At 44.1% G+C, this 20,877-nt stretch overlaps 1 protein-coding gene and 2 long non-coding RNA genes across 4 annotated transcripts in view; 2 read left to right on the forward strand and 1 right to left on the reverse strand.

The window, feature by feature from the left end:
• Positions 1 to 323: 323 nt before the first annotated feature.
• On the forward strand, positions 324 to 11,290 carry CRABP2 (cellular retinoic acid binding protein 2). Of its 2 annotated transcripts, none has more exons than XM_069107574.1 (4): positions 324 to 535; positions 8,933 to 9,111; positions 9,935 to 10,051; positions 10,580 to 11,290. In XM_069107574.1, the coding sequence occupies exons 1-4, from the start codon at positions 466 to 468 to the stop codon at positions 10,754 to 10,756; spliced, it is 543 nt and encodes a 180-aa protein (XP_068963675.1). In that variant the 5' UTR covers positions 324 to 465; the 3' UTR covers positions 10,757 to 11,290. The 2 variants fall into 2 exon arrangements, with proteins under 2 accessions (XP_068963675.1, XP_068963676.1); XM_069107575.1 differs by having other exon boundaries at positions 10,706 to 11,290.
• Positions 11,291 to 11,398: 108 nt separating this feature from the next.
• On the forward strand, positions 11,399 to 13,310 carry LOC138176748 (uncharacterized). Its single transcript, XR_011172380.1, has 2 exons — positions 11,399 to 11,747; positions 12,693 to 13,310. It is a non-coding gene; the product is annotated as an uncharacterized lncRNA (long non-coding RNA).
• Positions 13,311 to 17,027: 3,717 nt separating this feature from the next.
• The window catches only part of LOC138176749 (uncharacterized), a 42,513-nt gene continuing 38,663 nt past the window's right edge, over positions 17,028 to 20,877 (reverse strand). Inside the window, exons 3-4 of the long non-coding RNA XR_011172381.1 lie at positions 18,531 to 18,606; positions 17,028 to 17,175 (exon numbers count right to left, since the gene is read on the reverse strand). This is a non-coding gene — a long non-coding RNA (uncharacterized lncRNA). The remainder of the gene's footprint in view (positions 17,176 to 18,530; positions 18,607 to 20,877) is intronic.

Here is a 20,877-nt window from a genome sequence, read left to right on the forward strand (position 1 = left end):
AACGAGAACCTCTCCATTTCTTCCTCCTCTTTCTGAAATCTGTAGAGTTTCAGAACCTTCATCTCCCCTTGCCTCCATGTCACGGACCCAGGTTACAAGAGAGGAAGGGATGCACGCTGTGGGGAGGGGAGAAAGGATCAGCCCGGATCTCTGAGGATGGGGATTGGAGTTGGCATCTCCAAGTCCCGGCTGCTAGCGAAGGAGAGCCGGGCCCCGCCAGGTGGAGAGAGGATGGGGTGGGGCGGAGCGGAGGGGCGGAGGCCGAGGAGCGGGGGCGGGGCCAGTGGCCCTTATAAAAGGAGCCCAAGCCGGATCCCTTTCCCGGCTTTGGGGTTTCTCTGTGATTGTCTCCTTTCGCTCGTGGTGCTTAGAGATCCCGCGGTGGGAAGGAGGAGGAGGTGTCTCCCGGAGCTTCCAGTCCTCCAAGCCCCATTTCCAAGGGAAAGTTTACCCACTTTTGCCAAGATGTCCAACTTCTCCGGGAACTGGAAGATCATCCGTTCAGAAAACTTTGAGGACTTGCTTAAGGCTTTGGGTGAGAAAGGCTCTGGGATTAGCCCTGGGTGGTCAGAATAAGAATGGGTCCCTGGGGAGAGAGGAGGTGCCAGACACCCAGAGACACCCCGGGAAGGGGGTAAGTGACTGGGGGAGGGGGAGATGTTTGATGCCTGGGTCATTTCTTGCCAGTTCCCCCTATCCCAAGTGAGGGTGAGGGTTGAGGAAATTGTCAAAGTCTTGAGAGATGGGGTGGGAGATGCCTCAGTTCCTCTCCTCCAGACTGTGGTGTGTGCCTGATATATGGGTCCCTGGAGGAGGAAAGGAGAATCATAGATATTTCGATTCTCCCAGGGAAGGAAGGTGTGAGGGACTGGACACCTGAATTCTACCCAAGTTTCCTGGGAGTCATCCTAGCAGTCCTCCATCCCTAATGATTTAAAACGCTGGGAAGGGTGAATTTCTTGGTTTGGATAGAGACGGGGGCAAGTAGGCTTCTTTAGGGGGTTTAAACTTGATAAGATTGCCAGCTGAGGCTTGATTGGCTGTCTGCATCCCCAGATGTCATACCTGGGAAAATTCCTCCAGGAGCTAGATGCCTGGGTCTGCCTGGCCCCAGTCGCTTTAATATTCTTTTATATGGGTGATGAATAGTAATCCAGTCCCTAGGAGGTTCTTGATGGGGAAGTGGGTGGCTCCCAGCTCTCCCTGGTCCCTTCCTCCATCCAATTAAAAATATGCTTGACCCAGCTTGGGGTCCCCTTGCCTTCCTAGGACTGAGCCATTTCCCTAATTCCCAGTTCTTTTCAAGAACCCAGGCATCCTGTACCCATTTCAGACTCCCTTCTGCATACCTCTATCCTTAGCCATCCCGCTTTCGCTCTCTCCTGCTCTATTCTTACCTCCCCACCCCCATTCTGTGAGACGAATATTTTCCACCAGCAGCTTCTGGATCCTAGGAAAATAGTTCTGGATAATTATCACTTTCTTAGGTTTCATCAAATGGCTTTGCATGAAGCCCAATTCTCTCTCCACCCCACCCCTCTCCACAAACCCCAGCTCTCTTCTTTCTTCCCACTCTCCCCCTCCCCCCTCCCCCCATGCTGGTTAGGCAGGGCTCACCTGCTGAAGGAGTATGGGAAGCGTGAGGGACCACCTAGGAATTGTAGCCTTCCTTCATTTCAGACCCTCCTCTCTATCTCTGATTTCAATTGTTCTCACTCTGACTGCAGGGGGATACATTGGAGGATTTAAGAAAGAAATCTGATACAGAGGGTTCAGAGACCCAGGAGGCTACAGATTGTCAGAATTGTGTGGAACCTTAGAGAGATCATCTAATTTGGCTTCTCCCCGATCCCTTCCACTTTACAGATGATGCTCACAGAGGTGGGGTGATCTGCTCTAGGTTTCACAGCAAGTTAGTGGCAGAGGTAGGGCTTGGAGCCCAGGTCTCTTAACATCTAAATCAGTGTTAGTTCAGGGTGAAGGAAGATGGTGTCTTTAGGGTCCAGGACCCTGAAGAAAAATAACAGGACAGAGGGAGTAACTGATTCTGCTGTGGGAAAGGACTGAAAGTTAGATAACAGGAGGGACTAAGGCTGTAGACAGAACAGAACAGCAAAAAGAGGCAAATAGTGCTGCTATGGTCCTTCCTGAGAGGAGAAAGAAGACTTTGGGGACTGAGCAGGGGTTACCCTACAAGGCAAGGGACAGATAGTATGACTTAGGACCCTATGGAGTATTCTAGATCAGGGTTAGAATGTCATAGAGTTGCAAAGTGGAGCTGGATAGGATCTTAGCAATTATAAAACTCTGCCCTCCCCAGGGCCAGGTAGTTTGGAGACTTGGTCATCCCGGTATCTTACTGCTGACTGTTTGGAAGTTTCTTCTAGTCTAATCTATACTTCTCTTGTTCTACCCTGCATGGAATGGAGCCCAGGCAGATCTCTGGAGAATCCCCCTTCAGAGTCTGGGACTGTTTCTCTGCCCCCCCCCCCAGCTTTGTCCTCCCTGAGCTCTGTCCAGATAAATCTACTCTAAAGGGGAATGAAGCAAGAGCTCTGCTTCTCCCAGCCCCAGCTGGAAAGTGAGATCTGAGACCTGACCTTGTTGTCTGTCTGTCTCCATTCTGTTTGTCCTCTCTGCAGGGTCCCCTCAGAGCCACGTGTCCTCCCCAGAACCTGCTGGGGACAGATTGAAAACAGACCCATTAGACAAACACATATCACCAAAGTCAGCTGAAATCATCAGAAGCCTCTCCCTGATTGTGCTCCAGTGGGGGAGGGGAAGAGGACAAACCCCTGACACCACCACACTCCCTTCCCACCTCTACCCTGGGAAGTCATCTGGGATGGCTTGACTTTTAGTACAGTAGATAGAAGACCCCCCGGCTTTTGTCCCAGCTCTGCCACTTACTAGTTACATGACCTGTCCCTAAAGAGTCTCAGTTTCCTCTGGGAGACTCAATGGATAGAAAGCCAGGCCTGGAGTCAGGAAGAGCTGAGTCCAAATTTGGCCTCAGACATTTCTTAGCTGTATAACTCTTAGCAATCCTTAACTGTTCTCTGCCTTAGTGTCCTCATCTGTAAAATCTGATTCTGTTGTGAAGATAAAAAAGTTCTACATTACTGCTAGCTATTATTGCTATTATTATTATTATTATTATTATAAAATGAAGATAATAATAGTTGCACTGCCTATCTTAGAAAGTGATTACCAGAGTAAAATGAGATAGTGGTTATGAGTGTGTTTTGTAACCTTAAAGCCCTATGTGAATTGAGCTAATAGGCTTATTGCCCTTCATCTTATTCTCCTGGTTTGGCATCTCTACCTGGCATGAAGGTGTGGGATGCCCATGTTTTACTCCTCTTCTCCAAGTCCTACTATGTAAGTAATTCCCTTCTCTGTCAGTGGGCCAGAGGTAGGTAAAACAGGAAGCATGGTTATTTTACCCTTCCCAATCCTGTTTTCTCTTCTGGGTAGTCTGGTTTTCCATCTCTAACTGTTCCCTTCCCCTCAAAGGAGATAAATGCTTTGAGATCTCAGGGATAAATAATACCAGTGCATCGTGTGTCTTTAGCTTTGGAGTCAGGGCACCAGGGGACAGTTGGAGAAAGAAAGCCTCTCCTCTGGGCTTCCTGGAAGGAGACGCCTGGATCCTCCTCAAGGAGTCCTCAGCTCCTCTCCCCTCCCAGGACCTAGGGGTTCTGCCCTGGGGCAGAGAAATGTTTGTGTTCTTGTTAATAGAAATGTGGGGCTGGAGGCAGGCCAAGGCTCAGTAGAATCTGGAGGTGGAGAGGGAATCCTGCTGCCCTGACCTCCCAGCTCGCCCCCACCCGCTGCCTTCCTGCAGGGTTCAGTTCTCGTCCAGTCCAGCCCAGGGCCTGGAACTGGGAAGGGAAGAAGGGAGTGAGTAGGACCAGGGACTCAGGGTCACACCTTGGGCTCCCTCACTTCCTTCCCTTCCTTTTGCTCCTCTTTGCTTCTCCATCCCCCAATAAAAGTTGGAGGAGAGAACAGACAAAGAGTCCTGGGGGGAGGGGCTGGGCCCAGGGTGATAGGGATGGGCATGGAGGGGAGGGACAACCTCTTTAACTCAGAAGGAAGATTTTCCAGAGGCCTCACTGGGGTCTGTCTCTTAAAGGATTATAGGACTTAGGGAGAAGTGGAGCCTTAGAGGTCATCTAGAACAATTCCTTCACTTTACAGATAAGGAACCTGAAACCCAGAGAAGTTGGGGCTTATCCATGGTCACTGAAATAATTAGAAGAGACAGGATTCCAATTCATGTCTTCTGATTTCAAATCTCCCCTGTATCGAGCTGACTGAAATGGGTATGGGGAGGGATCAGAGAGGGAGAATGAGAAACTGGGAAATGCCTAGAATAAATGACTAAAGGAAGAAGGAGGGAGGTGTGGGGGCTGAACAAGTGTCAGGAGACCTGGGCTCATGCCCGAGCTCTGGCTTGATGTCAGATATGATGTCAGATCCCTCCCTCTCAATCTTCTCATCTGTCAAATGGGATTTAATGATTGTACTACTTACCTCAGCAAATGAAATAACACGTAAAGTGTTTGGCAAACCTTAAATGTGATATAAATTCAAGCCTCTCTGGGTTGTTGTGAGGAAAGTACTTTATGAGTCTCAAAGCAATGTAGAAATGTGATCTTCTTTCCTTGTCTTCCCAGAAGCAGGGAACAGGTGGGAATTTCTGGTTGACGGAAGTGACATCAGGGCCTGGTGCCCGGGTCAGTTTCCCGAAATTCCCAAGCCCTTCATTGTGGATCATGGGTGGTTCTATGATTGGGCCAAACTCTTGCCTGGTATCCTGCTCTTCGAAAGGACTTGAAGGACTTGAACCTCCTGGCTCCCAGGCTCTTTTGGGTCTGTCTCTCAATTCTGACATTTTCCTCAATGTGAGTGCCCATGGCCACTTAAATCATTAAACCATGAAAAAAATGAAAAGCACTTACCAAGTCCTTCCAGGTTCTAGGCTCTGTTCTAAGGACCAGGAATACAACTACCAAGAAAATGAGCCAGTCCCTCCCTCCTGGAGATAACATTCTAACTGGGAGGAAGTCTACACAATTAAGGCAAGGAATTTGGTTTCCACTGATATGTACTTTACAGAGCTATGGTAGTATTGATGACTGTGCTCAAAGAAAGAAATGGAAAGTGGGTGGGGATTGTGGGATGTGTGTGTGGGGGTAGTATGAGCTTGAGGACAGGAATGATTTCAAGAAGCCCAGGAGAATAGACTAGATGGTATATGAAGGGTAGTCTGTCCTGGGGCTGGGAAGACATAGTGGGCTAGGTGAATTTTCATTCCTTCACTTATGAAGAAGACATCCATCTTGTGCCTCAGTTTTCTGATCTGTAAGATGGAACTTTTTAAAGAAATGCACTTTGTAGACCTTAAAGAACTATAGAAACTATAGAACTATATGTGAGTTGTGTCTTCTCCAAAAGGACCCAAACATTCCCTTTCCTCTCTATGGCCTTTTATTCTCCCCTACCCTTCACCACTGAATTGTTCCCTCTCCTTATCTGGTCTGACTTTAATTTTGCCTGAAGCCAGAATCTAAAGTTCTAGGTTCTTAAACTTTTTTTTTTGTCATGAATTCCTGTGGCAGTCTGATGAAGTCTATGGATCCCTTCTCAGAACAAGTTTTCATACACAAAATAAAATACAAAGAATTAAAAAGGAAACCAAGTTTATTGAAATACACAATAGAAACAGATTCATGGACCCCATGTTAAGATACTCATATCTAGAGGCCAGACAGCAAGAAGGACTTCCCTATACCAAAAGGGAGGCAAGCAGAGAAAGGAGGTAAGAACTTCCTTCTGGTGGAGATTGAGGAAAAATTAGCCCCTCTAACCCATACCCCTTTTCGGGCATGTTTGAGAGAAGGCCAGAATGATAACTGACAGCCTGAGGGGAGGACCCAAAGGCCACTGGGGGCAAACAGGGCAGACAAAGGGAAAAGATGGAACTAAAGATTAGGGTGAGGTGGGGTCCAAAGGACTGAGAGTCAGGGGAGGGAACTCAGGTCCTCTTGTTGGCTGCCTGTGGAGGGAAGTCTGGACACCAAGATTCACCAGCACCCTTAGGGGAAAAGTTGCTGGAGAAAGGCTCTATAGAATCCAAGACACCACCATGAATAGTGGGTGAGAGAAGGCAGGTTCTTGGAGGCCATAGGAGTGACTAGCAGGAGTGGCCCCCAGGAAATGCCAGGGTGTGAAGGGAGGGGAAAATGCCCCTCCCTGCTAGGAGCCAGCCCTGATTCACTTCTAGGAAAGCCACAGAGACAGGGAGAGGTTGTTAGAGACAGTTCTCATAGAGGCTTGGACCCAGAGGTGCAGGGGACCCAGGTGCCTTGATTCTTAGTCATAGGACTAATAAATACCGAAAAACCTAGGGGAGAAAAATATCAGAGACTGTCTCCCTCCTCTTGGCCTCATATCTTCAAGGCCTTTCTCTAATCCTATCTTCTCAAAAAGCCTTCCTAGACCTCCCCTCCCCACCCTAGTACCATTTTGAGCAATTTAGCTCCTAAGAGATTACCTAGCCCAAATCTTTCATATTTTTTTTTTGAAGGCAAAGCACCTCTTTTTTATTGCTACCAATAAAATCAGATTACTAGGAACAACCTGTTTAGTAAATACTAATTCAATGCCAGGTTTAGGAAGCTAATTAAATGCTAATTTCATCCCTTTGTAGAAGGCAGATTTATATGTAGTCATGGGACTACATATACATACTCCTGTTCCCCGCACCCCCCCCCCCAAATCTACTGAGGCCACTCCATGGAGCATGAATGGGAAGGGGCCTACAGAGGTCATATCTAACAATGAGGGGGCTCCTTTGACCACCCCTATTACACAAGAAATACATGGGACTCTCAAGTCAACTAAGCCAGATACCTTGAATGTTAATCCTATTAACCTCTTCATATTTTCAGAAGAGTAAACTGAAGCCCAGAGGCAGCTGGGCTGCTGATAAATACTTAACAATAGATTGCCCAAAGGGGGAAAAACACAAAACACATTTTAAAGTTTAGTCTTCGTTGGTAATCTTTTCTCCATCACTTTCTTAAGTCTAGACAATTTTTTAAAAAGCACATTAAACCAAACCCTCATTTGTAGCATTTGCTGATTCTGAGCTATAAATGCCCCAACTGAAAATTTAACAATTAGCTCTCATAGCTGGTTCTAGCCCAATTTGACACAATAGGTAACTGACAGAGCCAGGATTCTTCTTTTTTTTTTAGAGGCAGTGGGGGTTGAGTGACTTACCCAGGGTCATATAGCTAGTAAGTATCTGAAATCAAATTTGGACTCAGATCCTCCTGACTCCAGGGCTGGTGCTCTATCCACTGAGCAACCTACCTGACTCCAGGGTACTTTTCCCAATACAGTGAGGTATTTATGAGGTGCTTAGAAATACTACATCAAAACAGATAGGAATTATTTCCCAAGTGGTAAACTCCTTGAGGACAGACCTTCTAGTAGATAGAATGCTGGAGTTGAAGTCAAGAAGACCTGAGTTCAAATCCTGTCTCAGACAAGTGTTAGCTAGCTATGTGACCCTCAGCAACTCATCTAACCAGTGTGCCTCAGTTTCTCTAATTATAAAATGGAGATAATAATAGCCCCTATTTCCTGGACTTGTTTTGAGGTTCAAAGGAGATATTCTATGTAAAGTGCTTTACTAACTTTGAAGTGCTAGCTATTCTTCTTCATAGGACCTGGCATATTACAGGTGTTCAATAAATGCTTTATTGAGAGAGGGAACAGAGACATTCAACATTAGAGATCATGTCTTCCAACTTGTATCCAAATCATGGATCCTTTTGGCAAATATTCCCAGTGAACAGTCACCTGCCCTCTACTTAAAATGAAGAGGATCCCATGGTTCAATCCCACTTTTGGATAGTTCATTCATTCGTTTGTTTGCTTGTTTATTTATTTTGCTTTTTGGAGGGGGGAAGGAAGGGCAATTGGAGTTAAGTGACTTGCCCAAGGTCACATGGCTAGTTTTGTGTTAAGTGTCTGAGGCTGGATTTGAACTCAGGTCTTCCTGACTCCAGGGCCAATACTCTAATCACTGCACCACCTAGCCACCTCCAATCTTATTAATACATTTTTTTTCCCTTAAATTGTGTGAAAATCTCTTATATAACCTTGGCCTTTGGTACTACTTTGGAGGATCATGGAATTTGACCCTCTAGGGGACCTTAGACACTTTGGTTAAACCTCTCCATTTTACAGAAGAGGGGGGGAAAAGACTCAGGGAGAAAGGACTTGTTCTAAGTCACAAAGGGAGCACAGAGGAACCCACTTTCAAAATATGTCTTCATATCCAGTGCTCTTCCCACCATATCATACTGTGTCCTTCCAGGGTTCATCTCCAGTCATCCTGATCTATACCTTGCCACTTGGCTCTGGAGGAGAAAGTGGGGCTGGTGACTTTGCACAGCCCTGCCTCACTTAAATCCACTTCATTTGACAGTCATGGCATCACCTTCCTACTGTCATGGTCCACTGTGTCTGTCCTCTGGAGCCGAACTGAACCACATTTAATCTCTTAAATCCTCTTCAATTAAATCTCTTAAATTAAAATTGGCCAGCACTACTACATTTCAAGCCTGTGAATGTTTGAAGACAGTTATCATTTCAGTTCAGCAAACATCAGCATCTCTTCTGTATTCTCAGTTGTCCAACTCCAAATTCAGGGCTCTTCCCCATGCTCGGGGAGGGGGAGGCAAGGGAGAGGCACTGCTCTAGGGTACCAGCTGTCCAGAGGCCCTGTAACAGGTGGTGCTTAGTGTGGGGTTCTTGAAGAGTGGGGGTATCCTCCCCAGTGATACCTTGCAACAGAGAGGGATTCTTACATCCATGGGCAGGAAGTTATAACTTCTTCATCCCACGGCAGGGGTGAATGTGATGCTAAGAAAGATTGCTGTGGCAGCCGCCTCAAAGCCAGCAGTGGAGATTAAACAGGATGGAGAGAGTTTCTACATCAAAACTTTTACCACTGTGAGGACCACTGAGATTAACTTCAAAATTGGGGAAGAGTTTGAGGAGCAAACAGTTGATGGAAGGCCCTGTAAGGTTAGTGTTCTTTATGGGGTGAGGGATGGGAGAGGGAAATGGCTGGAATAGGCTATAACAGGGGTGGGGAACCTGCAGCCTTGAGGCCACATGTGGCCTTCTAGGTCCTCAAGTGTGGCCCTTTGACTGAATCCAAACTCCACAGAACAAATCCCCTTAATAAAAGTATTTGTTCTGTAAAACTTGGACTCAGGAGGCTGCACCCAAGGACCTAGAAGGCCACATGTGGCCTTGAGGCTGCAGGTTCCCCACCCCTGGATAACATCCTGATTACCTCTTTGGAGCTTACCTTTCTGCTTCATTTTACCCTTTTTTTGGTCAGGAAGGCTGATACCTCCTTCTTCACTGAAAAAGTCCGTTCTATGATCTGGCTTCCAAACCTTCAGCTAAATTGTACTGATTTCAGAGTCTCATTCTCCATCTATGTCTTCTTGTGATACGGCATCCATCCCTGTTACTGAAGCCATAACTAGGGTGAAACAATTAAGAGTACCAAAACTTAGAGGGCATCAGGAACACTTAAGCTAGTTAAAATGGGTTAGAAATAATTGAACTTGGCAATTAGCTAGCAAGAATAATTAGTTAAAAATAAGAAGCTTTCTTCTGGGAAGGCTTGACGGGCTCAACACCTTCTGAACTTCTCCCCATCCAGCCACCCCCCTCTGGTGACAACCAGTAGCTACCTGGCTATGTCTCATGGGAGCCTCTTTAGAGCTTCTTGCCCATGGCATGGCCCATGGTTCTTGCTCTGGGCACTAGTGGGGACTTTGCCTCCTGCTATCTCCACCCCATTACAAAGACTTACTCTTCCTCCTCACCTCAGAGCCTGGTGAAGTGGGAAAACCAGAACAAGATGGTCTGTGAACAGAGACTCCTGAAAGGGGAGGGACCCAAGACCTCCTGGTCCCGGGAGCTGACCAACGATGGAGAACTGATCCTGGTAAGCTCTTTCCCCTCCATCTCCTCTTACACAGGAGTAAATTGTCTCCCATCCCCTAGCTCAGGCTTAACTGGTTCTAATAAGTGTCCCACACAGGTGAATGGAATAAGGCTTCATTTGTGTGCTGCCCCCCACTGCCTAACCTAACTCTAACCTCTACCATCTCTACCATATTGGGAATGATGTCTAGGCATGGGGATGAAGGGAGAAACAGAAGAGGAAATCTCAGGGATAACATTAGATTTCTTTCTCTACCCTTAGTCCATGTTCAAATATCCTGATTTTCTGAAAGCTAACACCTGGGCAAAATTGGGGGATAAGATGTAGCTTGGCTCCATTTTATGTGGGAGGGTTTCATGAAGTCAAGGAGGCCCTGGTGAATAAGAAGCCAGGACTGGAACGACAGGAGGGAAGAAGGGAGAGCCTCTTTGTGGTCTATATTGGGAAGGACCTTTGCCTTCTCTTCCCATAAGAACTGACACTTGGGAGGCTGAGAAAAATCATGCTTCTTTCTACCACCAACTCCAGGCAGGCCTCCTCTGCCAGTCCCCAGAAGGGGAACAGAGGCAAGAAGAGCCAGGCTTCACCCTATCCCCACCCATCTGGAGGACTGCCTTGGTCCCCTCCCCTAGACCACAGTTTCTGTCCTTCCAGACCATGACAGCAGATGACGTGGTGTGCACCAGGGTCTACGTCAGGGAATGAGTGCTGAAGGGATGTCCTGAGAGGGTCCCCTCCATCTTCTGCATCACTCCATGGCCTCCCAGTAACCACTCAAATTCAGTCTGTTGTTCACCTTGTCATGCTTTCCTTGCAACTCTACCCAGCTAGTTCTCTGCCCTGCTCCCCTGCCCCACCCTTCCTCTTGTTATATCTGGAAGCCAGCATCCCTGGGCACTTCCTAAAGCCCAATTCTGCTTCCTCTACTTCTCCCTATTTTACCTGACCAATCCTAAATGAATCCCTGACCACCCTGGCTAGGGATTTTTGCTTCCCTCCCTGTCTCTGATCAAGAGACTCCATCCAGGAGAGGGCCTCTCCATTTCTGAAAGATCCTGAGAGAGAGTGCAAAAGCAAGAGAGCGCTCCCATCAACACCCGACAGAAGCCCTTGGTCTCTGCTTTATCCCTATGGCCTCCCCCTCTATCCCACAGCATTCTCTTCCTTGCCCATATCCCTGTAGCTGATTCAATTTGGAATATTTATTTGTTAATGTTATTAAACCATTTGAAAACTAAACCTCTTTCTGACCACTAATGTTTGATTTTGGAGGGAGGATGGAAACCTGGGAGGATGGGTGTGAGCATATGAAAATGGGAGATAAGTGGGTGGACAACAGGTAAAAAAGATATATATATATATATATATTTTTTTTTTTTTTTTTTTTACTGCCAAGCCCTTTGAACACATGGCCTGCATTTCCTCACTTCTCCTTTGGTCCCCTAAAATCTGGTTTCTGCCCCCACAACTCAGCTGAATGCTCTCTTAAAAAGGTACCAATGATGCCTCAGCTGTCAAATCCAGTGATCTTTCCTCAGTTCTCATTCTTCTTGACCTCCTGACAGTATTTTCAACTGTGTACCGGCATGTGTAGGGAAGGAGCCCGGTCTCTGCATCCAGAAGGCCCACGTTTGAGTTCCCTGACTGACCCATTCTGTGAGAAAGGAAAACAATACCTTTGCCACGTGCCTCACAGGTTTGTTGGGAATGACTTTTATTAGTCTTAACCACGCCCTCCTTCTTAAGACTTGGCTTGGATAACAATGCATTGTCCTTATTTCGATTCCTGTCTGCTAGTGTCTCATCATCCTCTCTGTGGGCATCTCTCAAGGCCCTGGCCTTAGCTCTCGCCATTCTCTATTCTTTCATCCCTTTGGTGATCTCACCTCCTCCCACACCTTCAGCTCTCACCCCTGTGTGAGTGACTTCCAAAGCTTCACCTCCAGCTCTATCTTCTCTCAACTCTTGTCCCAGATTCCAAACTGCCTACTTAGACATTTCTACCTTGATATTCCAATTGGCCCTTCACATTTCAAAACATCTAAAAATCAGTTCTTCCCCACCCAGCATCAACCTCTTTCAACTGGACCATTTTTGTCAGTGATACCACCAGGCACCCCTCTAGCCTCAAAATTTCAGGCATCACTTTATTTTTCTTTCACTATGTTTCGATCTGTTTCCCTCATTTTTTCAATGTCTTTTCAATTCTGTCCCCTCCTTTCTTTTCACACCTGCTTACAACTGGTCTTCCCAAACCTGAATTCTTACAACAGCCTCTTCACCCTTCCATCTCCCAGTCTACATATTACTCCCTTTCCCATTGAGTCAATTCTACTGCCAAAGAGAATCCATTTTTCCCCAGGTTCTTTCTGAGCCCCAAATATTTCCTTATTCTCTTTTCTTTTTGGAGGGGGGAAGGTAGGGCAATTGGGGTTAAGTGACTTGCTCAAGGTCCCACGGCTAGTAAGTGTTATGTGTTTGAGGCCATATTTGAACTCAGGTCCTCCTGATTCCAGGGCTGGTGCTCTAGCCACCTCTGAGCCCTAAGTATTAATGGAACAAGGAGATCATTCATGGAATTACCCATCTGCATAATTTTTAATATTAAAAAAGACCTTTATCTTTTGTCTTTATATTAAAGTCATCTCGACAACCCTTCCGGACTGAACTCTTCCTTGTGACAAAGAAAAAAACAACAAGCCAAATCATTGGATACGGTAGCCCTGGAGTAATAACCAGCAGTAACCATCGAAAAACAATAATAGCGCTTTTTTCTTTTTTTTTGCATTTTGGAGGGCAGTCAGGGTTAAGTAACTTGTCCAAGGGTCACACGGCTAGTGTGTGTGTGTGTGTGTGTGTGTGTGTGTGTGTGTGTGTGTGTGTGTGTTAAGTGTCTGAGGCCGGAACCAAACTCAGGTCCTCCAGACTCCAGGGCTGGCACTCTACTCACTTCGCCACCTAGCCACCCCAATAATAGTGCTTTAAGGTTTGTAAAGCACTTTGCATATTTTAACTCTTTTGTTCCTCACAACACCCTGTGAGGTAGGTGTTATTATTATCTCCATTGTACTGACAAGAAAATAGGCATAGAGAGTCAGCTAGGTGGTACAGTGAATAGAGCACTGGCCCTGAAATCAGGAAGATCTGAGTTCAAATCCAGCCTCAGACACTTGACACTTAACTTTGTGTGACTTTCGGAACGTCACATAACCCCAAGTGCCTTGCCTTCCCCTCTCAGAAAAAAAAAAAGAAAAGAAAATAGGCACAGAGAGAGGTTAAGTTGTCCAGTGAGTGTCTGATCAGGATTTGTTCTTCCTGACTTTTATCTGAGTGTTCTATCCATGGCACCACCTAGTTTCCTACAACTAACAATGTGTACAATATTTCGTCCACTAGTCTGCCATGAGGATAGAGATTTATTTCCTTCATTTTTATATTTTTTTGATTATAAGCATTATCAACCATCAACAAAGACCAGTCATAAAAGATGCATAAAAATGAGGAACCAAATCTTACATTAAATCCTTAGTTAACAAAATAGAACTGAACAAATTAACAGACAGAAAAGTAGACCCCCTGTTCAAGAAGAGGTTTCAGTATTTCCCCTGTAGCCTCCAGGCTAAAATACAAATTCCTCCTTGGCATTTAAAGCCCTTCACAATCCGGCTCAGACTTACCTTTCCAGGTTTCCTCACATGACTCCATGAATTCTCCATTCCAATCAAATGGGTCTGCTAGCTGTTCCTTGTATGGGACATGCCATCTCCCACCTCTTTGCCTTTGCTAGTCTGTGCTCCATGCCTAGAGTGCACCTCCTACTTCCTTTCTGCCTTTTTGGAACTACTAGCTTCTTTTAAAGCTAAGCCCATATATCACCTCCTACACAAGGTCTTTCTTGAGACCCTCAATTAGCCTCCCCTCAGATAACTTTATAGTTACTTTATCTGTGTGTGGAGGTTGCCTTCTATCCCTCCCCTTGACATCCCTCCCACCAACAGAATGTAAACTCCTTGAAGTCAAGTATGGTTTGATTTTTATCTTGGTATCCTCAGTGCCTACCTAGTACAGTTCCTGGTCCACAGTGAGTGCTTAATGTTTGGTGAAACAAAGAAGAAAATTAATTTATTGGCCTAGTGGGGCTTTCTAAGTCTAGCTGAAGTCCCAGGCCCTTGGATTTGTATTTAAAAATAAAAAATAGGGGTGGCTAGGTGGTGCACCCACCCTGAAGTCAGGAGGACATGAGTTCAAATCCAGCCTCAGACACAACACTTACTAGTTGTGTGATCTTGGGCAAGTCACTTAACCCCAACTGCCCTACAAAAAAATAAAAAACAAAACTCACTGTAGTAAGACTGTCCAGAACCTTGGTTCTGCTGACCTCATACAAGGTCTTTCCACACTAACTTATATACAACATGCTCTCCCTTGGTTTGTGTGTTGACTTTATCTTCAACTAGACTAGAAGCTCCATACAAATTTAAAAATTTTTTAAATTCTATTTTCTCTCCATATCCCTTCTCCACCCTGCCTTTGAAAAAAAGAACAAAACAGAACAAGGGCTCCTAGAGTCAGAAGGACCTGAGGCCAAATCTGACCTCAGACACTTAACACACTAGCTGTGTGACCTTGGGCAAGTCACTTAACCCCAATTTCCCTGACTTCCCCTCCTCCAAAAAAAGAACACCCCCCCCCCAAAATAACAAAGAACGAAAAACAATACCCATGTAATAAATATGCAGAGTCAAACAAAGCAAATTCCTACATTGGCCATTTCAAAACACACACACATACACACTATGCATGAATTAAGCACTTATAGTGTCCAAGGTGTGAGGAGCAAGAAGTATTTTAGAAGAGACATAGTTCTTGCCTTCCAGGAGCACACAAGCTAGTAGAGGAATAAGGTATAAACATTGGAAGGGATTACAGACAGCACAGGCAGATAGGTGTTGTAATGGACAAGATGCTGGGGCTGTATTTAGGAAGACCTGAATTCAAATCCCGACTCTTTACAAAGTCTTTACAAAGACACTTTAATTCTATGATCACAGGCAAGTCATTTAATTTTTTCTTTCCTCAGTTTCCTCATCTGTAAAATGGGGGTGATAATAATAGCACCTGCCTCAGGATGGTTGTGAGAATTAGATGAGATCATAATGGTGAAGCGTTTTAACACAGTGCCCGGAACGTAGTGCAATATAAACGTTAGATATTATTATCATTGTTATTTATTCTCTTAGCCTCAGTTTTCCCATCTATTAAATGGGGATGATAATGATTGTGTACCTGCCTCCCGGGGATGTGGCGAGGCTCAAATGAGATAATACGCATAAAATACTTCATAATCTGTAAAGCATTTTACAAACAGCTAACACTTGTGTTTATGAATGTTAGGCTATTTGATCCTCACAACAGCCTTGTGAGGTCAGTACCACAAGTATTATTATCTCCATTTTATAGATGAGGAGAGGTTCTCAGAGTTTTAACTTGCCCATGATCATAGCCGGTAAGTGTAAGAGGCAGGACTCAAGATCACTCCAAACCAGCATGCTCTCCTTTATGCCACACTGCTTCCCATACAGCCAAAGGATGCAAGCAAATGGAGGCCATTACCCATGGAGGGAATCCGGGAAGGTTTCCTGAAGGAGGCGGCATTTGATTTCAGCTTTAAAGAATTAGTAGGAATTCAGTAGGCAAATATGGGGAGGGAAGGTGTTGCAGGCCTAAGGAGCAGCCTGAGCTGCTGTGCAAAGCAGATCATTGTTCTCTGGGGAGGCTGGTAGGGGAGGGCTCAAGACAAAGGGTGATCCAGTTAGGCAGGACCATTGATTATGTGGAAAGGAGTAAGACGGGATAAGTCTGGAAAGGTAGGGAGGCGCCAAGGTGAGGCAAGCCATTGCCCCCAGGGAGTGCAGTGCAGTACAAAGCCTGTTAGATTGGGAGGGAGAGGCCCTGGGTTCAATCCCCAGCTCTCCCACTCATCAGAATTCACATTTATTTATATTTATACGATGCTTGAGAGTCTCCAAAGCACTTTCTTTACAATGCTCCTTTGAAATAGATATAGTGTGTACTTATTTATTATAAAATTAAAATCTAAATAAATTATGCAATTTATTTATGATAACATTTGCTTATTTATTTATTGTGTATTCCTGACCTGTAATCCCACCAACATAGAGAAGGCCCAAGGAGGAGTTCTCTTTTTGGGCCTAGACTACTTGACTGTGCCCATGCAGCTAGGATGTGTCAAAAGTGGGACTCAACCTGGGTCTTCCCGATTCTGAGGTTAGCTCTTTGTCCACTATCCCTGCTGCTTTTCATGACAAGTATTATTATCTTTATTCTACAGATAGTAATCTTAGGCCCAGAGCGGTCAAATGGCGTGTCTACTATCACACGCTTATTAAATATTCGAGTTAGTATTGAACTCAGGTCTCCTGACTCCAACCTCCATATTCTTTCCAGGAAAGCAATTTAATTCATACTTCTATAGTAAGGTCTTAATTTTCAAAAAGCTTCCCTAAAAATAACCCTGTAGTTGGTAAGAAGTACAAGCATTATTATCTATATTTTACAGATAAGGAAACTAAGGCTCAGATATTCAGGGTGAGATGACTGAAAAGTGTCAGAGGTAGGCCTTAGACCCTGGTGCCTTGATTCCAAATGTAGTATTCTTCCTACTATACCACAAAACCATTAATAATAACAACAATTATTATTATTGTGGAGGCAGCTGGCGGCACAGTGGATTGAGCTCTGGGCCTGGAATCGAGAAGTTCTAAGTTCATATCCAGCCTTACTAACTGTGTGACCCTGGGCAAGCTGCTTAACCTCTGCCTGCCTCATTTTCTTCATCTGTAAAACAAGTATAATAGGGGTGGCTAGGTGGCACAGTGAATAGAGCACCAGCCCTGGAGTCAGAAGGACCTGAGTTCAAATTGGGCCTCAGACACTTAACACTTACTAGCTGTGGGACCTTGGGCAAGTCACTTAACCCCAATTGCCTTGCCTTCCCCCCTCCAAAAAGCAAAAAAATAAATAAAAACAAACATAATAACAGCACCTACCTCTCAGGGCTGTGTGGATCAAATGAGATCATTGTAAAAGGCTCAGCACAGTTCCTGGTAAATAGAAAGCACATTATAAATGTTAGGCATTATTATGATTAATTATTGATAATATTATTGCCTCCTTAGGGAGGCAATGTGGTTTAGAAGAAGGGGAGTGGAACTTGAACCCAAGTTCAGAACCTAGTTCTGCCAGTGGCTCCCTATGTGACCTTGTGCAAGTAACTTGTCTTCTCTGGATGTCAGTTCTTCATCTTTTAAGTGAATGGATTGCACTAAGTTTCCTTCCACCTCTAAATCTATTCTCTCATGATCCTTTTATGTCTTTATCCATACCGTTGATTAAAATGTGGAATGGGGCAGGTCCAAAAGCACTCCACTAGAGACCTCCAATCAGCTTGACAGTGTTGACCAACACTCATTGGTTATAGACATTCAGTCAAATATTGGGATAGGGAATGGATCTATGATTTCTTTGGTATAGGTGCAGATCTCCTTCCACTGTTGGAGGTCAGAACCTTCATTATGATTTAGCATCTTTGAAAGCTGAGGTGTCAGGCACTGCAGGCAACACTCCCAATTGGGGCCTGAGCCAGATTATAATATTTAACAAAATAAAATACAGTAGGGCATAGATAATGTTAATATGTGTTTTTCTAAATCAATATGGGCCCTGAAGGGATCCTTATGCATGATTGAGTGATTGTCTTCTCTATGAGTTTGAAGCCATTGGCCTAGAGAACTGAGACATCAAGTGACTTGCCCAGGGCCATACAGCAAGTATATGTCAGAGACAGGATTTGAGAGTAAGTCTTTGTTTAGAGACCAGCTCTTTATCAACTATTGTCTTTCCAACCAGTTATAAATCTGCTTAATTGCATTGTCAATAAACTCCACATGTCTTCATCTCATCCACAGCAACAACATGAAATTCTTTCAAATGATTATCTGGGGGTAGCTAGGTATCATGGTGGATAAAGCACCAGCCTTGAAGTCAGTTTAAATCTCGACCTCAGACACTTACTAGCTGTGTGTCCCTGGGCAAATCACTTGACGCCCATTGCCTCAGAAAATCACGTGTTCTTATAAAATCCAGTTTTTCAGTGTCATCAGTCTTCTCCCATTGTTCTTTAAAAAACATAATTTTTCATTGTGAACTTAATGATTAACCAACACAAATATTTCAATATATGAAAATGAATGAAAAGCATGACTTTTTTGTAATGAACCCAAGCTGTTTTCTAGTGATACCCACTTCCCTCTCTAAGTGCCCACAAACCATTTGTTATGTTAATAATCTGTTCTATAATGTTTCTGGGGACCAGCGTCATACTTATTAGTCTATTGGTTATGAAATCTACCTTTTTTCAAATTGGGATAACATTTGTCCATCTCTAGTCTTTGAGTACCTTACTTCTTCTCCAGGATTCCTTGATGGCTATGGATGATGATTCTGAAATCCCACTTGCTGATGCTTTCAGTGCCCTAGAAGTGAAAATTTGTCCCAGCTTAGAGACCTGAACTGAGGTTTTCTCTTCACACATCCTTATTTATCATGGGGTTTCAATTTCCTTTTTTTACCATGTTTCTAGTTTGAAGACTACACTTTTTGATAGAGAAAATGGATGCAAAAGAGTTGAATAGTTCTTTCCTTTGTTATTGCCTGATAGCATCCCAACTGCCAAGAGCAGAGTACATCCCTTACTTGTTCTTCCTGCAACAAATACAGCTTTCAAAAGCCTAGGATGTTGCCCAATAGATCAATTGCCAAGGATATGAACAAAGTTTTCAAAAGAAGGAATGAAACCATCAATAACCACATGAAAAAGCACAAAATGCTCCAAGTCATTAATAAGAAAAGAAATACAAACGTTTAAAGCTCTGAGGTTTTATCTCATACCCATCAAACTGGCAATGATTATACAAAATAGAGTTAGTGTTAAGAGACTCTGGGGGGGGAAGGGAGCGCATCAACGCACTGTTGGTGGAGCCATGAATTGGTCCAATCATCCCGTGAAACAATTTGGAACTGAGAAAAATATTACTAAAAACATTACTAAACAGATACCCTTTGATGTCATCCTGAATACTAAATTCCTGTCAATGACAGAAATAAAGGTCTTGTATATACCCAGATAGTCAGCAGTGCTTTTTTGTCACATCAAAAAATCTAGAATGATTTCCCACTAATTGGGAAATCATAACCATAATGCAATATCATTGCACCATAAGAAATGATGGATATGGAAAATTTAAAGAGACATGGGAAAACTTACAACTGATGTAGGGTAAAGTCAGCAGAATAATATACATGACAATTGCAATTATGCAAAGGAAAGCAACACAAAAAAAGGTAGTTGAACTTGAATTAGACAATGACTAATGTTGGTTCTACAGGTTCCATATGATGAAACATACTTTCCTTTTCACAGTAGGAAGTTGATTATTAGTGCTGAATATGGCACAAGTTGTCAAACAGTCCTTTTGTGGGTTAGTTTTGCTTATTAATCATTTATCTTTAGAATAAGGGAAGGTTCTATGTGGGGAATGGGGTATCAAATGCATGACATATTCCTTCTATGATATTGTATGGCTAGGAATCATGGAATCCTTAGTCTCTGAACAGTTGAAATTGAGGATCTCCAAAAAGGCAATGGAAAGGGTCATGGAAAGCAGGAGGATTCATCATACAGACAAAGAATCACAAAGAAGGTAGAGCATAAAGGATACAATCAAAGGAACATTATGTTGAAAGATGGGCCAGTTACATCGTAAGAGTAACTGATGACCAACGGGCAGCCTGAATGCTCCACTGGTATCCTCCTGAAGTCAAAATAATTTGAGGAGTTGACCAACCCCATTGGGTGTACTCTCTGTAATGAACTTAAGGAAAGATGTAGATGGGAATCTCTTAGTATGGTAAGCATGGAAGAGTTGAGATCTGCAACACTGAAGAAAATACCTAATCTAATGAATTTGCAGATCCATTGGAATATTTCAAGAAAACTTTGCACAAACAGAAAAACATATGTGCATGCACAAACACACAAACACCCTCTGATGGTTTTTCCCTCTTTAGAGGTCTTCCCTTCATATCTTCTTCTAAGATGAATAACTGAGATGACCTTTTTGGATCCATTCCAGCCCTGCAACTCTGAATTTATGCTTATCCAGTCAAATCCCAATATTTTGTCTTGGGTTACCAGTCCCCTTCCCCCATTTCTCCTTTATTTCAACTTTTCTTATCTTCTTAGCACCCTTGACTTTGACTCACTACTCTATCTGACACCTATACCCAACTCACACCTCATCTGCTTCCAATCTGGCTTTCCAACAAAGAATATATTTCCTCCATTCTTCCTCCTCCCTTGCTCCTAGCCTTCCCTCCCCTCATCTCTGCACCTTCACTCTCTTCCTCTAGGAATCCTTTACAGACTTGATTTTCCCAACCCCAACATTTCCTATACTGTCTATTACTCTGTGCCTTTTGTCTGTGTTTCTATCTGGCTTCTGGGCACGTGCCCTGATTTCTTCCTACATCAGGATCTCCCCAAGCAAAGAGATTGTGTCTCTGGATATCTGCTAGGGATTTTTTAGAGGGAATTCCAGAAAAATCAAAGAATAAATTAATGGAAAAGGTCTAGTAAGCATTTACTATGTGTTAGATATTTTACTCAAACACTGGGATACAACTACAAACAAGACAGTCTCTGCCCTCAACAAACCTACATTTTAATAGGGGAAAACAACACATAT

This window comes from Petaurus breviceps, unplaced genomic scaffold (genome assembly GCF_028583685.1).
Source record: "Petaurus breviceps papuanus isolate PSGF00001 unplaced genomic scaffold, PetGlider_PUasm1.0 90165, whole genome shotgun sequence".
NCBI lineage: Eukaryota > Metazoa > Chordata > Mammalia > Diprotodontia > Petauridae > Petaurus > Petaurus breviceps.

Bases quoted from the DNA above. Each gene is read 5' to 3' on its own strand.
- CRABP2 (XM_069107574.1), top strand. From the start codon at position 466: ATGTCCAACTTCTCCGGGAACTGGAAGATCATCCGTTCAGAAAACTTT. The intron at 536-8,932 runs GTGAGAAAGGCT...ATCCCACGGCAG, and splicing joins GGACTTGCTTAAGGCTTTGG to GGGTGAATGTGATGCTAAGA. The intron at 9,112-9,934 runs GTTAGTGTTCTT...TCCTCACCTCAG, and splicing joins TTGATGGAAGGCCCTGTAAG to AGCCTGGTGAAGTGGGAAAA.